The 18,304-nt window shown below is 49.9% G+C and overlaps 1 protein-coding gene across 1 annotated transcript in view; it reads right to left on the reverse strand.

Moving 5' to 3' along the window:
• Positions 1 to 783: 783 nt before the first annotated feature.
• LOC144226885 (leucine-rich repeat flightless-interacting protein 1-like) overlaps positions 784 to 18,304 on the reverse strand; it is a 95,907-nt gene continuing 78,386 nt past the window's right edge. Inside the window, exons 19-27 of the mRNA XM_077758390.1 lie at positions 17,912 to 17,947; positions 17,371 to 17,496; positions 15,157 to 15,228; positions 13,517 to 13,687; positions 10,602 to 10,694; positions 9,085 to 9,177; positions 7,919 to 8,011; positions 6,248 to 6,389; positions 784 to 3,852 (exon numbers count right to left, since the gene is read on the reverse strand). Coding sequence (XP_077614516.1) covers positions 2,093 to 3,852; positions 6,248 to 6,389; positions 7,919 to 8,011; positions 9,085 to 9,177; positions 10,602 to 10,694; positions 13,517 to 13,687; positions 15,157 to 15,228; positions 17,371 to 17,496; positions 17,912 to 17,947 — 2,586 coding nt within the window. The 3' untranslated portion in view covers positions 784 to 2,092. The remainder of the gene's footprint in view (positions 3,853 to 6,247; positions 6,390 to 7,918; positions 8,012 to 9,084; positions 9,178 to 10,601; positions 10,695 to 13,516; positions 13,688 to 15,156; positions 15,229 to 17,370; positions 17,497 to 17,911; positions 17,948 to 18,304) is intronic.

Here is an 18,304-nt window from a genome sequence, read left to right on the forward strand (position 1 = left end):
TTTCTGCTTGTCCACTGGCATAGTGCCTCCCAGACATGAAGTGATCAAAAAGTCTATTACTTAAATGAATGAGTGGATAATGGAGACCACTGGACAGCTGGCCTGTGGGGTATGAAGTGTGCCACAGTGCCCTTACATGTGCTGTTGAGTAAGAGAGGGAAGAGAGACCTTAAAATGGTTGGATGATCTCACCCCTTAGTGGGTTTGGTTGCTGAATCACCTCCCCAGGGGCCTCTGGAGGTAGGAATGAAAGGGGTTTCCGAACGTGCATTCCAGGGTGGACGCGGCTTTGCTGAAGTTACGGGCATCCGCTGACCCCCTTTCAAGTCCTGTGCAGCCCTTGGACTCGATCTCTAGCAAGCCCCATATTTGTCTGCGTAGGTAGCACTGGTGGAGAGGGTCTATCGGTCCCCGACTTCAGGACACTTACACGGGAAGCCTCAATGCTTATTTTCACCATACTCTTCAAAACATTCTAAGTATTGGGACAGGTAAGCTGAGCGACAGAACAGGGCTAGCTGGAGATAACGGGCTCCTCACCAGACTCACAGATCACAGGGGACTCTATGACGGAAGATGTTCTCAATTCTCCCAACGCTAGCCCTGGCCTAGGAGCCAGGAGAGAAGCCGAGTCATTACTGACAGAGGGCATCAGGCATGAGTCCTTCACGCGAGGCTGACTGGGGAATCAGCAGCCTGGAGGGAGGGACTGCTTTAAAGATCACATCACGCAGAATAGGAGCCTGTCGGAATTCAGGCAGGCCAAAGACTGGAACCACAGGCTTGTCAAATGATAAAATGCTCTTTTTTTATTTCAGTTACATAATAACACGCTTGCCTCAAGTTTGATTGAGGTTCTGGTCTTTTTTGCACTCAATTATATCTTGTAACAGTGACATGAACTCATATATTCTCATAAAGTGTCCACGGCATTCATAACGTACAGTCCTTTGTAATCTGAATATTTTTACAGTTTTTTTAATTTAACTTTACAATTATTTTTTAAAAGGCTTCCGTATATAGAAAAGATATATTTCCTTCAGGAAGATCAAACCGAGAATTTTCCAATAAGAATATACTGAGAAACAGCAAATGAAAATATCTATACCAAAACACCAAAAGTGGATCTCTATTTAAAATATCCGGTGATAGTCCAATTAGCAGTTTGCATAAAAAATGGTCACCTCTCTTTTGAATAACAGTTAGACAAATAGAAAGAAGTAATTCTAAGGTTAAAAAAATAAATTTCAGAAATGGTCCCCCCACACAAATACTGCATTAGGAAGTGCAATTTCAACACGTGTCTCTTCCAGAAACAAATTAAAAAAAAAAATCTTTGTATAAAAGGACTTTGGTACATAATCAGCACAGAGTGAGGTCGAAATCTACAAAACAAATTCGGGTATCATTAACAATGACATCAAAACGTACTGGTTTGAGAGAAAATATTTGAATGAGGTAAAGGGAAGTAAGATCTCCCAGTGCTGGAAGGTATTTGTTTCTTATCCCGAACATGATGCATTACTGTCCTAAGGTGCAAATCTTATCACTCAGTGACCTATACGCTATTTGGCCATTTATCTCCTTTTAAAATAAAATACCTCATAGGTTATAACGTACACATCAACATTAAATATGAAAGTACATATATTTGAATGAGACAAATCAATTTAAATATCACTATGCTTACACCATGGGCATCTCAGAATGCCACTTGGTCAACTGTATGCTGACAGATCTGGTCAAGAGTATCAGCCTAAGGCAAATGCTTAAGTCACTTTATTTTGATTTTAAGCAGAAATATGAAATGTACGTTATATCTGACTCTACTGGAATGCTCTTGGTTAGAACGTATACTGATTACAAGCGTGTCTTTCTTTCTCATCGGGGCGATAGGCTTAATGTGGAAGGATACATCCCCAAGTAACAGTCTATAACTCGACGTGGTAGACAGCTCGGTGGTTGATTGTCACGTGGTACATCTATATCAGGTGGGACGTTGTAGACAGAGAGTGGAGAGAGCAGATGGGCCTCTGACAGCCGGAGCTACTGTACAGTCCTCGGCCCCCTCGACGGCCGGCCTCAACTCCACTTACGACAGCGTACAGTCCTCTTTGCTTTTGCCCTTCTCGCTTCTGCCTCTCGGCTGGTCTGAATCGGAGGCTCCCAGCTCTCCTGTGGGTGCTAAGTCATCCTCATTTTCTACAACATTCCCGACTACCTCACCGGGACATTCTGTCACCTCCTGGTGCTCCCGGCTTCCTGTTTGAGAGGCATCATCGATGTCCTCAAGGGGACTCCCGTTCTCCAGCAGGGTGCCGCCGGACGCTTCTCCACTCCCTGGATCTGGAACGCTGTGAGAGGCGCCATCTTCGTCTCCACTCTCTGGTTCTGGAACGCTGTGAGTGGCGCCATCTTCGTTAGCCTCATCTCTTATAGTGGCTTCATCCGGCTCCTTATTGTCGGCACTCGCGCCTGACGACTGGGTTGTGTCATCTCCCGGCGCCAATGTGTCGCCATCGGCTGCTTCTTTCCCTGCCTTAGTGTTTACATCATTATCTTCTTGGTTAAGTTTTTCATCCAACTCAATTTTAGAATTTTCTGGACCATCAACATTTTCACTGCTTCCTGCTGCACTTTCCTTCTCTGGGCTTTCAGGTACCTCAACTTGTGATTCTACAGCTGCTTTTTCATCGGTAAGCTTTACCTGCTCTTCTTCCTTACCTTCACTTAAATCTGGGTTCTGAAAGGTTAACTCTTTCTTAACATCTTTTAGGGTTTCCACAGGTGTCGGTGGTTTTTTCTTCTTGTTTTTCTTCTTCTTATTCTTTGTCTTCTTCTGAGACGAATCCAATGCCTCTCCCTGTTGGTCATTCTTTTCCTCCTCGGGTTCTTTTGTATCTAGGGGCTTGCTGTCTGTGTCTGCCACACTTGGGCCCGTCGCTCCCTGAGGACTGCTTTTGGCTGCTGGGCAACAAGGAATGTTCTGCACTTCTGTCTGGATTGGTTTCTCATCCCTCAGCCCCCTCTCCTGGTCCTCCTTTTCATCGCTCTCCCAATCTACTGCTGTGCTCTCCACCGGGAGCTCTTTGGGCTCCACAATTCCCTGCATGGTGGTCTCTTTCTCTAGATCGTGCCCTGAGCTTGGGTCCAACTCTGTTGGGGTATCTACCGCGTGCTTTTCATCATCACTCACAGCGTCGCCGCTGTCCCTCGGAGGGCCGGAGGCTACTGTGCCCACCTGCTCTCCAAGCCCCGTGAGCCCTGCCTCCACCACACCCTCTGTGGGGCTCCCACCTCGCTCCCCCACATCTATGCTGCCCAGCCCTCCAACTTCAGATATTTGTGGAGATGCAGAGTCTTGACATGGCTTTGTGCTATCTGCTCCCAGGCTGGTTTTCAAATCTTCCTGTGTTTCTGTAGATTCTTTACTCTGGTTTTTGACATCCAAGGCATTATAACTGTCCTGCCCGGCCACAGGATCTGGCATTTCACCATCTAATTCGCCCGCACAGCTGGACCGCTCAAGGGAAGCCCCAGTCCTATTGTCTGGTGTGTTTATGGCCTCACTGAACTCAACCTGCTCTGTGTTTTCAAGGAAGGGAGCGTTCTCAGGACTCTGGTTTTGAACCTGTTCCTCATCTGGACCATCTGCTAAGACTCCTGGTGAGGGGGCCCTGTCTTCAGAGGCTTTCTGGCCCTCGGCATTTCCACCAGGATGGGACACCTCTGTGTCCACACGCTCCCGGGCTGGGTCTTCCTTGTGCTGTTCTTGCTCAGTATTCTGCAAGATTCCTTTTCTCCCCACATTCTCCACAATTTCGCTTTTCACCTCCACTTCACTGGCTCTTCCTAAAAGACCATTGAGAAAATTGAAGGGACCCAGTGATGTGGTGACTGCTTAACACATATTACAGTGTAAACCCGCTTCCTCTCTCCCGCCCGACCCCAATCCTAAGGAGAGAGAATCGTGAGAGAGTCACATGAAACAGAAGCCCTTCGCCAGTTCTGTGCGGCAAAGCAGCCATTGCATCAGCCAACGTCTGATGGGCGAAGGCCACTGCCGCCATCGCCGAGGCAAGAGTGGCGGCCGGTGCATCTTTGTGGGAACTGATTTTCAAAGGGTGCTGTGAAGTTGTAACACAGAGCTCGGGACCAGGCAGCCAAACAATCCGAAATGAGGGGTTTGAGAACGGTCTACAGTTCCTGTTCCCCCTTCTCATTCCCAAGCGCACATCTGGGCTACGCGCTTCCTCAGCTGTCTACCTGTGCTGCACACCGCAGGGCTCTAAACCCCCCGCCAAGCAATCAGAAACCTTCAGTTACCCTGAAGACATTTAGCCTTTGGTCAGTGGTAAGGGAGCTGCTTCTGAAATAGCTCATATGACGTAAAAGGAAATCAGCCCCCCGCCATCTAATTCCTGTGTTTCTGAGAAAGGTTTGTGCCCGGGACACCCCTGCTCCATTCCCTAAGGGACTGGGGGGTGTCTTAGCAGAGGCCATGCTCAAGGGCAAGGTGGCCACTTAATTAACGATCAGTTACTCACCAACTAAAGAATTACAAACTAAAAAAAAAAAAAACATGTTACGACTTTGCAACCAACACGTATAAGTTTTAGATTCTCCAACAAATGCACCCCCAGCGTCTCAGACGCCATGTTGCTGCGAAGCGAAGTCTTGAAAATTTTCAAAGACCGTGGTCTCCACAGGTGGGTGCACTTCCCCCAGACAAAATGGGCAAAGTAGTGGGACTTCCAGTTAGTTTTGCTTCACACTTTAAGGATGTCTATCGGGCCACATGTTTTATAATACACACTTTGTATTGATGAAATAGTATGTGTCCACGAATAATTTGTGAATACATATGTATATATGTAAATTAAAAATATACGTATTGGAAAGTTCCAATAATTATTTACTGATGGGGTCTGCGGTCAACAAACATTTGGAGACCACTTATAAAAGTGATATTTCTGGTTCTTGGAGGGTTGGTTTTGAATGGTTAACAAAGATTGATAAAATGTGTGTTTGAACGAGAGTGGCATGGCCAAATTCCCAGCCGCTCGCAGAGCTTACATAAAGGTATGATGGAAAACAATCCAGTTCTCTTCTTTCAGGAACTTACGCACAATGGAAGCGCTGTATGTCTGTAGTGGTCATGGAGGTGATGAAGTATCTCCCTAGGAAGCGGGTCCCGAGAAGCTCGGGGGTACAGGTTTCTATGTTTCCATAAATAAGAAGTACAGTGAAAGCCTCTATGGGGAACTCAAAGTCACTGGCCCCGGCTGTGTTCCAGCCTCTCTGTAAATAGCAGGGGACCAGCTGGTCGTTAAGTGACGGGTGAGACCCTATCTGCTGGCCTGCAACTCCGGGCGGCATGCCGGATTCCAAAGGCTTATCCAAAAGCCAAATACTATGACAAATCTCAATGGGTGAGTCTTTTCAGGTGTTTGCAAACTGCAGCAAATACTCTTACAATCTGTCGGATTTCCCAATTTCTATTCTTTCAGAAACAAAATGTGACCTACAGAGCGATGGCACCTTTAACAAGGGGAAAGCATATTCAGACTCTTGTTGGTAAAGTACAGCTCCCACTCTGACCACACTCACCCCCAGCCTGGGGCTGCCATCTCTCATGCTGTACCTGCCCCCCTACCCAGCCCCCAGCCTGGGGCTGCCTGTCCGACTTGTCCCCCACTTAGGGCACCTGAGTGGTAGCTTGAGAATGTCAACCAGGCTCTATGTCACAAGCCCCAAACTGCCGTCCGCAGGCACCTCAAGACCTTAGAACACTGACTGCATGGTGTCTAGAATGTGGAACGCTGGCTTGTAAACGGGGTTAACTAACTCGCTTTATAGCCTCGGTTGTTCTGACCTTTTGAGAGATCTGCAACGGGGTAAGTTAAAAGCCGTACTCGGCACCTGTCTGAGCAAAGGCAAACAGTAACTGCCAAAACGGTCCCTTAATTTTGAGACGATTTTCCTCGTATTTCAGTTTCACTTGGAGGCTTTGAGAAGCGAGAGAAACGTATTCTTCAGCCATCGGTGGTGAGCACAGAGACGTGTGCCAGCAACACACGCGGGTGATCGCAGCGTTCGGCAGGGAAATTCCCATGAAGTGACAGACGCATGGCATGCTGGGTGATTGTTAATTGATCAGTGATGATTACGCCAATTCAATAATGCATGGAAGGTGCAGCGATGCTGACCGGAAGATGAAAGAACGCAAAAGAGAGCCGGCACTTACCTAGCGTCCCGTCGCTCATCGTCTTGAGAGCATTTAACTCCTCTTTTGTTATCTTGGTAGGACCTTGGTGTCCGATGCTGTTTAGGCTGTCGGAAGTCTCTCCGTTGGTGGTGATCTCTGAATTGAGGACAATTCCGTGTTTCTGGGAACAAAAACAGACTCGTTGCAATACTCGCTGACTGACAGTAGGTGACACTCTGTTTTACTAATAATTATTAAAAAGAAACTATTTTTTCCTGAAGTCGAGAAACTTCCACAGAGTCGGAGAAGCAGTAGACACCATGCTCATAAGTATTCTATCAACACTCATAAGCCTGGGACATCTTCCTCCAGAGGCTGCCTCTTTCTTACAGGCTCCAATCAATCCCATGTCTTAACACGCTGGTGACAAGACACTATTAACGGGCATCTGGTATAACCGCAGGCAGTGGCCTGCAGGCTGCCACGGAGGAGGACGTCAAGCCAACTACTGTCAAGTGACCTTACTTTTAAAACCCTGGGTGCATTCTTTAAAAAGAGAGACAGAGATAAAGAAAGAGGTTATGTGCGTGTTCTGCAAGGAGTAAGCACAATTTATGCTAAAGAGGGAATAAAGAAGTGGCTGGAATGTGTGCTATATTCAGAGGAACTAGAATTCATGCTCACTACACAGCGAAACACTCTAAAGAGTTAACACTTGGCAACTCCAGGATGTGCACGTCACAAGGGATTGTGGACTCAGTCGCTATGCCTGCTGCCCCCGGCTGTCTCCCCGAGTTGGAGGGGGCCCCCGCACCGGACTCACAGCCCTGGGAGGTGCACTGATAGGAGCCCATCCCCTCTGGTTGACTGCTCTGGCCTTGGCCCCTGACTATAAGCCGCTGACACTGACGTGCTCCCACTGCTGACGCAGGAATTTGCCTCGGCCATACCCTCTCCCAGCTCTGTCTCCTCCAATGCTGATAACCTACTCAGAGTCTGTTTTTCTTAACTCAGTGTCCAGCCAGCAGCTGGAGACCCCTTGACTTGGCCCAAACAGGATGTGGGACTTTCCTCAAACCACTGGGTCTCAAAGTCTAATTAGTGTGGGCCTCACCCACACCGCTGTTCAGCTGGAGAAGTCCTTCCGTTTGAGTCTTTAGTATAAAGAAACACATACGTTCTCTAACTGAGTAATGTCCTGGAGAATTTATTAATGAGCGTGAGAAAAAAAAAAATCTAGAAAATTCTTGGAAATCAGAGTTGCTTTCGAGATCAGATATACTTGTAAACAGACCCGAAGGAATCCACGCTCATTTGATGTGTCTCTTCAGTGTCAGTGAGCCTAAGATTTGTAATTAACAGGACTAAAATCTGGGGCGCCTGGGTGGCTCAGTCAGTTAAGCGCCCGACTTCGGCTCAGGTCATGATCTCACGGTTCGTGGGTTTGAGTCCCGGGTCGGGCTCTGTGCTGACAGCTCGGGCCTAGAGCCTGCTTCAGATTCTGTGTCTCCCTCTCTCTCTGACCCTCGCCTGCTTGTGCATGCTGTCTGTCTCAAAAATAAACATTAAAAACAAACAAAAAAAACCCACAACTAAAACCAATAACACAAAATTAACTAACACCAGTTCACACACACAGTCACTGTTGAGAACCCCAGAAGCCGCTGTCACGTGGGTGTTTTTGTTTTGCACTATACTGTGGCTTCATACCTTCAATTCCTCTTTCAGCATCACTACTTCTTCTCTAAGATCATCTCGGTCACTCCTTATGGAATCAAAGAACTCTTTCTGCCTCTCTAAAGCCTGAGTGTGAGCAGAGCAGAGAGAGAGAAGATTCGCACGGGTGAGCAGGTGACTGAAGTGGGGGTGAGGCAGCTTCCGCTACACAAACCACCAACAGAGTTAAGGCACGTGTAGCAGACGCTTAAAGACACAGACACAATGCAAGTAATAAGCTTCGCATTAATTTATGCCAGCCAAGAAATGTTGCCTCATGCTCCCTTTAAAGGCATGAACAGCTGGAAGCTACTGTATTTGCAAAGTGTTCCAGCTCGGTGAGAGAATTAGCAGAAGCCATGCGCCCATTTAAATGAAAGATAAATGAGGCATAAGGATATGTGCTTAAGAAAACCCCAGGTGACCACTCTTTGAGCAACTTGGGGACTATTTCTGTACTTGATGCTCGGCGTCTGTGGTCCGGGATAAGCACAAAGTGGTCTGGAAGCAGACGTGCGTGCTCCCCAAGTCCTGACTGGGCATGGCAGCCCCATCAAGCACGTGGATGGCCAGCGTGCTTTAGCATCAGAGCCCCACCTTGGCGCCATGGAGGCTGCCAGGTTCTGGAAGACGTTTGTCATTAGGAAGCATGGCGGTGGGTTCCTTCCCACTCATCATGCCTAAAGGCAGGTGGGCTGCCTGTCTCATTAAAGGAGGGGGGCCTGAGGCCTCCGTGGGCACATTTCAAGGTGGGAACACCCCGGTCACAGCACCTGCCACCTGGAGGCTTCCTCAAATGCCTTTAAGAAAAGCCCAGGCAACGCCAGACAGAGAACCCAGGAGGCCTCTGAGCCTCCGCGCGGTCACCCTGCCCTCGCGTGCCTTCCTCACTGCTCACATCTCGCGCGCTGCCCGCCTGCTCGGTGCAGGCCAACAGCCCGGGGAGTGTCAACGAGACGCCCAGCCCCCGTCCCGGAAGTCAGCTTCAAAGTCAGGGTTAGTGCCGGTTGGGGGAAGCCAGGGTGTTGTCTGTATTATGATTTTATGGCACACGGGGCGCATGCACGCTCCTCCGAGCATTTCTGCAAACCAGAGACGGAGAGCCCCGCATCTGCTAGCGGACTGCCTGCGTGAGCGCTGCAGAGACGTGGGAGCCCTACCCCTATCTTCTTGTCTTTCCACTCTATCGTTTCCTGAAGGTCAGAAATGTCCCTGATATAACCCGCCTGCTTCTGCTGTAGCTGTCGGATTTCCTGAAGAATAGGAACAGATAGAAAGAAAGCAGATATAGGGTTAAGTGAGAAGACAAAGGGCGGGGCCAAATAATCCGAGAGTTCTGACCACCAGCGAGCCTCAGTGATCCCCAGGGAGCCCCAGTGATCCCCAGGGAGCCCCAGAGAGTCCCAATGAACCCCAGAGAGCCCCAGTGAACCCCAGAGAGCCCCAGGGAGCCCCAGTGAACCCCAGAGAGCCCCAGTGAACCCCAGTGAACCCCAGAGAGCCCCAGTGAACCCCAGAGAGCCCCAGTGAACCCAGGGAGCACCAGAGAACTCCAGGGAGCCCCAGCAAGCCCCAGCAAGCCCCGGAGAACCCCAGGGAGCCTCAGGGAGCCAGCAACACCAGCACCGGGCCCTGTATCAGCCCTTATCAATTCATATCTCTGCTCACTGGAGCCTTTTCCTCTGCCTTGTCCCCCAGCTGCCACAGCACAGGCAGAAGTCCTGCCTGGGTGACATTCTTACTGACAGGCACTAAAGTTTTGATCAAGTTAAAAAGTTAGAACCAAGCCTGTATCGGTTTTCCATGGTGAACGTCATACACTACTGCAAATTCAGTGGCTTCCAAACAACACGGGTTTATGTGCTGAGAGTTCTGGAACTCAGGAGGCCACAATGAGTCTTACGCACTGGAGTTAAGGGGTGGGCAGGTCTGGATTCTCTTCCGGAGGTTCTAGGAGAGACCCTGTACCCTCCCCTTCTGTTTAGCTTCCAGAGGCCGCCATACTGCTTGGCTCATGGCCCTTCCTCACACGGCACCCGCCTCTGTCTCCCCTCATACCTTCCCTACTGCTGCCTTGGGCTCTCCTGTCTCCCTGTACAAGGACCCTGTGAAAATACCGGGCCTCCAGATAATTTAGGGCCAACTCCCCATCAGAAGGTCCTTAACTTAATCACACCTACAATGTCCCTTGGACTGGGTAAGGGGTCACATCCACAGGTCCCAGGGATCAGGACATGGACATCTTAGGGGGCCATTATACTGTCTGCCACACCTCCCAAAACAAACACAAAGCCACCAAGGGATGACAATCTTCGGGGCACCTGGGTGGCTCAGTCGGTTAAGTGTCCGGCTTAGGTCATGCACGATCTCACAGTTTGTGACCCTGAGCCCGCATTGGGCTCTGCACCGAGCATGGAGTCTGCTTGGGATTCTCTGTCTCTGGCCCTCGCCTGCTCGCACACGCACACGCGCTCTTCCTCTCTCAAAATAAATAAACATTAAAAAAAAAAAGGAATGAAAATCTTCACCAACGAAAGGGACTGTTTTCCTCACGTTGAGGTACGATGAAGAATTAGCCTCAACTCTCAATTTTCGAGAAAACGATTAACTTTCATCATGAACCCAGAAACCACTCCCAAGCCACGGAAGGAAAAGAAAACTAGTAAGCGCTACCCACCTCCAGCATCTCCTCCCTCTGCTTCAGGGCCTCCTTCACTTCGGCGAACTGGAACTGCAGGATGCTGTGGGCGTGCTTTTCCCTCTCGAACTCCTACAAGGGAGGAAGAGAGCGTTGGTGTGCGGAGCGGCCACCCTCTCTGTCTTCCTAGTCCACGTGCCCGTGACTTACACTGACCTCAGGACAGACCACCTGTTACCATGGTATCGCAACCTTCAAGGCCTTTCTAGCAATGTGAGCCCACTTCTCTGCACTTTGTGATTTACTGGGAGCTCTCCCTGAGGATCCGGCGCCTCTGACGGGTGCCCCCACACTGCGCGGGCCAGCACGGCCCAGGGGGCGCCCCTCCCCGGGGGCCGCCTTAGCCCAGGCTGTTCTCGAGTGGCTCAGTCGGTTAAGCATCCGACTTCGGCTCAGGTCATGATCGCACAGTTCATGAGTTTGAGGCCCGCGTCGGGCTCTGTGCTGACAGCTCGGAGCCTGGAGCTGCTTTGGAGTCTGTGTCTCCCTCTCTTCTGCCCCTCCTCTGCTTGCACTCTGTCTCTCGCTCTCTCAAAAACAAATAAACATGGTGACTCTGTACTCTGCCCCCACCCCAGGGGCAAAACAGGAAAAGGTGGGGAGGCCAAAGCGCTCAGCAGCACGAAGATCGCCCAGTCTGACCCTCCCCTCACCCCAGGGACTGGGCAGCAGGCTCTTCTGATCTCGCGAGAAGCTCAGACGCTGCACGGTGCCTGAGGACGGCTGGGTACCCAAGTGACTGCCGACGGCTTCGGGGACAGCAGGGTGCACCTCCTAGGGCGGCGAGGGGGTTATTCTGGGAGGTACGTGACCTTCACTTCTCGCCCTGGCATCATTACTCGCCCCCGGTCCCCTCCTCACTGTGACAAGGGCCTGCCTGCTGGGGGCTCTGCCAGGTTCATGTTCCCCAGCTTGGGACAATGTTCCAGATTCATCTAAATTCTCTGGGATTAGATTTGGGGGTGCTTGGTCTACTTCCTGATGCCTAAGTGAGGGCATCTTAGGGGTACTTAGCATGCGTTAGAACAGCCCCCCCTGCATGTGGGGCCCAGGGCGTTCCCTCAGCTCCAAGATTCCAACACAACATAGGTGCCCATGGGAAGTTTCTCCTTTGCTTCAGAGTCTCGCTTCCAGAAACTTCATAAAGAGATTTCTTCTTTAGCTTTCTAACTCAATACTAACTAAATGCTGTAGCAGTCAAAGAAGGAGGCCTTGGAGCTGTTAATGGTGGCTGGTTTTGACCCTTGGGATTTGGGAGACAGAGCCAGTTAAAAAAATATATATAGTGACACATACAAAATGAATTTCCTGCTCATCTTAGCAACTCTGAAAAATGAGACAATATCCCAGGGTTTGAAAGACCAACCAATTCCTAAAAATATGAAAAACAAGTATTCCTTGCTTTATGTCCCACAAAGAACATCTAATTAGTCTCTCATCATTAATTTCAACACAGGCTGAGAGTTTTGCTTATATCATAAATTAACTTAATGAAAGTATTTAATGCTTTAAAATTTTTTTTTAATGTTTATTTTTGAGAGAGAGAGAGAGAGAGAGAGCCAGTGCACATGACTGGGGGAGGGGCAGAGAGAGAGGGAGACACAGAATCCGAAGCAGACCTCAGGCTCTGAGCTGTCAGCACAGAGCCATATGCAGGGCTCGAACCCACAAACTGTGATCATGTCCTGAGCCAAAGTCGGACACTCAAATGACTGAGCCACCCAGGTGCCCCTGAAGATATTTAATTCTTGAATGGATTGTATCTTTCTCCAATCAGTAAAGATTTGCAATTTGATATTTTCTTAAAAGATTGGATATTTGCAATGATTTCTCAGGGAGAAGAGGTAACAAAATAAAAAATCCAGAAATGTGGTTTAATAGAAAAACGTTTTTTAAAGATTTTATTATTAAGCAATCTTTATACCCAATGTGGGGCTCAAGCTCACGACCCCAAGATCAAGAGTCGAATGTTCTACTGACTGAGCCAGGCAGGTGCCCCTGCAGGAAAATATTAAAGCATTCATTTATGCCCATCCAAACACGCTGCTTCATGTTTTTTCATAGTTATGACTTGATCTTACATGCAAAACATACACATATTTTCCCAGTAAAATCGTCTCTAGTTTACAGATTGAAGTTGTGCACAATATTAATATTAGCATTAACATTATAATAATGATAATTAATATTAATGTTATTTCAAATCCCACAGCAAAACGGCCTGGATTCTTACTCTCAGATGTTTGGTCTTACTGCAAAAGTGGAGGACTGTCATTAAAAAAAAATGATCATGGGCCACCTTGGGGGTTCAGTCGGTTAAGCATCTGAGGTCAGCTGAGGTCATGATCTCGTAGCTCGTGGGTTCAAGCCCCGCGTCGGGCTCTGTGCTAACAGCTCAGAGCCTGGAACCTGCTTCAGATTCTGTCTCCTTCTCTCTCTGCCCCTCCCCTGCTCACACTCTGTCTCTCTATCTCTCTCCCAAAAATAAATAAACAATAAAAACTTTTTTTTAAAATGATCCTAATGGGGCACCTGGGTGGCTCAGTTGGTTAAGTGTCTGGCTCTTGATTTCAGCTCAGGTCATGATCTCACAGTTGGAGAGTTCGAGCCGAGTCAGGCTCTGTGCTGACAGTGCGGAGCCTGCCTGAGATTCTCTCTCGCCCTCTATGTCTGCCCCTCCCCTACTGGCGTGTGCGCCTGCACACACACACTTTCCCTCTCTCTCAAAATAAATAGATTTTAAAAAGTAAAAATAAATAAAAAAACTGATTATATATCCAAACACACACACACTCACACATGTGCGCGTGCACACTCTCTCGCACACTCACACACACACACACTCACACACACACACTCACATACACACACTGCCCCGTCGCATGGAGGCTCACTTTGCTCTTCTCTTCGTACTGCCTCCTGGACTCAGCCAGCTGCTCTTCAAGCTCGAGCAACGTGTCCTTCAGCGTGTCGACCTGGTACATGAAGTTCGTCTTCTCATTGTCCAGCTGGGCGTTGGAAACCATGGCCTTCTTGTATTTCTCCTCCACTTCCGCCAGGGAGTCCTGCGGACAGCACGTCGTGTTTGAAATCACAGTAAGGAAACAAAAGGGAGATCAGGTTAGTGGTCTTTGAAAAACAATGACAACGAAAAAAACCCCCACAACCCCTCAGCCCTAATTCTGGACTTCATTTCTTAGAGCAAATGAACAAGGATAAGAAACACAGGATCATTTCAAATGCGCGGAAATTCTCCCTCTTCACTTTGGTCAATTCAGGTATGAACCGCTCAGAAGATGAGCCATTCCCTCAGAAAGTCAGCTCTCGTCTCTGTCTGGGACGAAGACGGCGCCCACGGCCACCAGCGCGTGACGGGGAGGCTCTGAGCGCGGGCCGGCGTGCCCTGACCACGGCGTGGACTGCCGTGACGGCTCGGGGCCTCAACAGCTTTCTGAAGTCATCGCTCAAGAAAAGTGCCCAGAACCCCGGAGAGAGCCGGTGCGTGGGGGCTCAAGGGACAGAAGACCTGGCGCCAGCTGCCGGCTCCCCGTGTCCGGGCTGGCGAGGCAGGGGAAGGGTTAGGCGGAGCTTTAGGTCTCGGCCCGCAGGCCAACTCACAAATGACGCGGGCCACACTGGGCCAGTCCTGGAAGGAGGAGGGCGTTCCTTTGGAAGTACAGTCCGGGGGAAAGAGGGCCGCGAAATCAACGTGGCCGTGCTGTGGCCCCACCCCCACCCCCGCGCTGGCCAGGCCACAGCGTAGGCCAGCACCTACATCCCAGAGCACACCTCAGGGGAGGGTGACCCCTAGCCCGGGGTGTGAGCCACCAGGGCTAAGGGGGGACGGGGCGCTGTGTGGTCTGGTGTATCGGGTCCCGCGAGGGGGCTGTGCTGCCTGCACGTGCGAACCAGGGCAACAACCTTAGGAGGGGCCAGTGGCCCGTGGCTGGGTCAGTGACTCCCTCTTCACGTGCACTGAGGACCCATCATAAAATCCTTCTCTTTTCAAAGAGAGGTGACAAATAATGCCAGTGATTAATCAGTCATCTTAGAACCAACATGTCCTGTTGGGTGCCCTTAGGATACTAAACCCAACACGGTGCGCATTCTGACACCGCTCCCATCAGTGACATTTTACAGCATGCACATAATTTAGATGTTGGAAACTAAGTGAAGCGCTGTTTGTATGTTACGACTACGGAAAGTGAAGACCCAGACGCCCTTCCGCCAGCGTGCGGCACACTTCTGTGGGAAGGGGGGCCTGCGCTCACGCCACGGGGACGGACTGAGTACAGAGCGTGCATCAGGAAGCGTGTTAGTCTGTCTACTGAGGGTTATCGTGTCCGGGTCTTGGCTCAAAAGCTGCATTTGGGAGAACGCTCAAAAGGCCCATGGTGCAAGCCCACGCCGGCGTCCCCGCCACTTTGGACTCTGGTCTGGAGGCTCCTGGGAGCGTGCATGCAGTCTGAAGGTCTTTAGGATTTCCGAAGGTTAAGTTGGTTAATACCAGAAACCCACACTTCCGAGCTGGTACCTTCATCTCTTTCAACCCTTGCATGTATTTGCCTTCTACGTCCTGAATCTGGTCCTTCAACTCATTCAGTTCCTAGGAATCCACAAAAGAGGCAAATGGTATGAAGGGGAAAAGGAAGCACGACCATAAAGAAAGAGAAGTGGTTCTCGGGGCGCCTGGGGGGCTCAGTCGGTGAAGCGTCTGACTTCGGCTCAGGTCATGATCTCACGGTTTGTGGGTTCAAGTCCTGCATCCGGCTCTATGCTGACAGCTCAGATCCTGGAGCTGCTTCAGATTCTGTGTCTCCCTCTCTCTCTCTGCCCCTCCCCCGCTTGTGCACATGCTCTGTCTCTCTCTCTCTCAAAAATAAATGAACATTAAAAAAATTTAGGAAAAAAGAGAAGTGGTTCTCTAAATCTTTTCTACTTCTGGGGAGTTTCCCTCATTCAGGGAGTCCAAGCAAGTGATTTTCCTTTTTTTTCCTTTTAGAAAAGTGCTAAAAGAAAAATAAAATAAATTTCAAAACTACAAATATTAAAATTGAGGTGTATCTCATATGAGATTGTCACAAAATTTTATAAAATTTAGTTCTATATGACCATATTTTTTTATGTTTACTCCTTTATTTTTTAAAGTTAATTTATTCATTTTGAGAGAGAGCATGCACAAGCAGGGGAGGGGCAGAGAGAGAGAGAGAGAGAGAGAGAGAGAGAGAGAATCCCAAGCAGACTCTGTGCTGTCAGTGCAGAGCCCGATGTAGGGCTCGAGCTCATGAACTGTGAGATCATGGCCTCAGCTGAAATCTAGAGTCAGATGCTCAACTGACTAAGCCACCCAGGCACCCCTATTTTTGCACAATTTTATAAAACAGGCAAAAGAGCTTCTGAAAATGGAACAACTTATTGTACTGATGTTTAACAGCTCATTCAAGCTTTCCGGGGTCCTAGCTCGTGCTGGATCCAGTAAAATACTACAGCTGGGGCACAACCAAGCTCAGTCCCTGCGTTTACGAAGCTCCGAGTCTCTGCCCGGCTGGCCTCATTCACCACCGCCTTCCTGGCGCCTGGTGTCTGGTATGAACCAGACCCTCAACACATGCTCGCTGAGCGAATGAATGGTACCCTCTGGACGGAGAGCAGAGACTAATTATGGTTGCAGCAAACTCTCCTTGGACGTAGCCAAGGAAACGAGGGAGGAGATGCTGGAGGCCAGGGGAGAGTGCGTGGACATCTTAGGAAGAACAGTCAAAAAACTGTTCTCACAAACCACAGGATTCTGAAGGCACCTTCAGGGAACCTAGATCAAACCCTGCCTGAGGCCGCATCCCTTCTCTGAGCTCCCTGGCAAATGGTTATCCAGCTGTAAAGACACCACTGGCAGCTGGTTCACCTTTTAACCAGTTTTTTTTTTAAGTTAATGTAGTTTGAGAGAGAGCCTGAGCACATGAGCGAGGGAGGGGCAGAGAGAGAGGGAGAGACAGAGAACCCCAAGCAGGCTCCAACCTGTCAGTATAGAGCCTGAAGTGGGGCTCGAACCCATGAACTGTGAGATCATGGCCTGAGCTGAAGTCAAGAGCTGGACACTTAATGACTGAGCCTCCCAGGCGCCCCCGAAACCAGTTTTAATTATTAGAAAGTTCTCCCATCGGCGAAGCCAATTCCGACCCTTTACGCTCCCCCTCTGGCCTTGGCTCTGCTCTCCAGAGAACACGGGTGCCAGTACCTTGGGCTTCCTGGTTACTTTAACAAACAGCACTGCCTTTGTCTCACACACTCACAGTGGCCTCGCACTGAGTGGCAAGGATGCAGCAGAGGGAACTATTTACGTCCCAGCAGCAGAAGAAAAAAAGATTACCAAGGCAGCAGGACGAGATCTGATAAAAGCATATGATGCATGTTCCCAATAGAAAAGAGGGCGCGTTCTAGGCGGAGGTTGGGGGACCCTGAAAGGGGAAAGTGGTGTTGTTGGGAGCAGTGAGTGATCGGGTGTCCAACACGCTCCCAAAAACGGACACCGACTGTCTACGTGTGTGTGCACACGGAAGGGGCCAAGCACAGCNGAGGGCAGAGGGCACCTGTCTGCCCTGCTGGCTTCCTGCCGGTGCCTAGGACACGTGTTTACAGCAGGCAGGGGAGATGGGACCAAGAAGAAAGATCCAGAACTTCATGAATTTATACTTGAAGACCGATTTTCGTCACAGGTTCCTCTAGGTCGTGAGTACGCAGGCAGCCTCACCTTGATCTCCCTAATGGATGCCTCGGTGTCCATGGAGATGGAGGTGTCCCCACTTCCCCTCCGCGAGGAAGTCCCGCCCAGGGAAGCCAGGGTGGCGGCGGACAGGCCGGGCAGGCCACGAGACCCCTGCAAGAGCGCAAGGACAGAATGTGATTTCGGATGAACCAAACTTACTTGCGGGTCTACCACTCTGGTGCCTTTACTTGAATTCAGTTTTCAATCGGAAAACTGCCAGTGGCTCACGGAAAGCAGTAAAGAAAGGTTCTCTTTGAGGGGCACCCACGGATGCTGGGGAATTTGTCTGGATTAACCCTGTGCTCACGGTCAGGCCCACGTAGGACTCCTTTGCTGCTCTGCGGGGTTTAACACACACGCTGCAGGTGACCCCGGGACCCCTCGCGGCCGTGATGCGGCCGGTGGGCCACACACAATCCTTATTAATGATGAACCGACACACTTTCTTGTTAATTTCATGCACGCGCGTTGGGCCCCTTCATGGTTCGGCAACGACACAACATAAAGGCTTAGGGAAATTCCTTACCTTCTCGGTGAAATCCTTTTCCGGTCTCTCTTCCACCTGTGGAGGGAAACGGACAAACACTAAATATGTGCGATCATTGAGCGGATAATAGGGATTTAGAGGGCATGGCTGTAACCATAAAACATCAGCTTCCTTTGTGGTTTAAAAACCACTTTGCCAAGGAGACCCCGGGAGAGGGGTGCGGGCACAGCGGTGGCTCGCGGACAGCTCGGTGGGCCAGCGTGAACTTCACCGAGTGGGGTTTCGACAATCCTCGTTTCCGGGGGGCGGGAGGCACGACGCTAAATGACACACACGTGGACCGCAGAAAGCCTGGTCGTCAGGGATCCGTTAATGCTTCACAGACTCCATAGTCGTGTGCGCTGGTCCCCGACGTGGGAGGGGATGACGAGC

Source organism: Crocuta crocuta, unplaced genomic scaffold (assembly GCF_008692635.1).
Source record: "Crocuta crocuta isolate KB4526 unplaced genomic scaffold, BGI_CrCroc_1.0 scaffold290, whole genome shotgun sequence".
NCBI classification, from domain to species: Eukaryota; Metazoa; Chordata; class Mammalia; order Carnivora; family Hyaenidae; genus Crocuta; species Crocuta crocuta.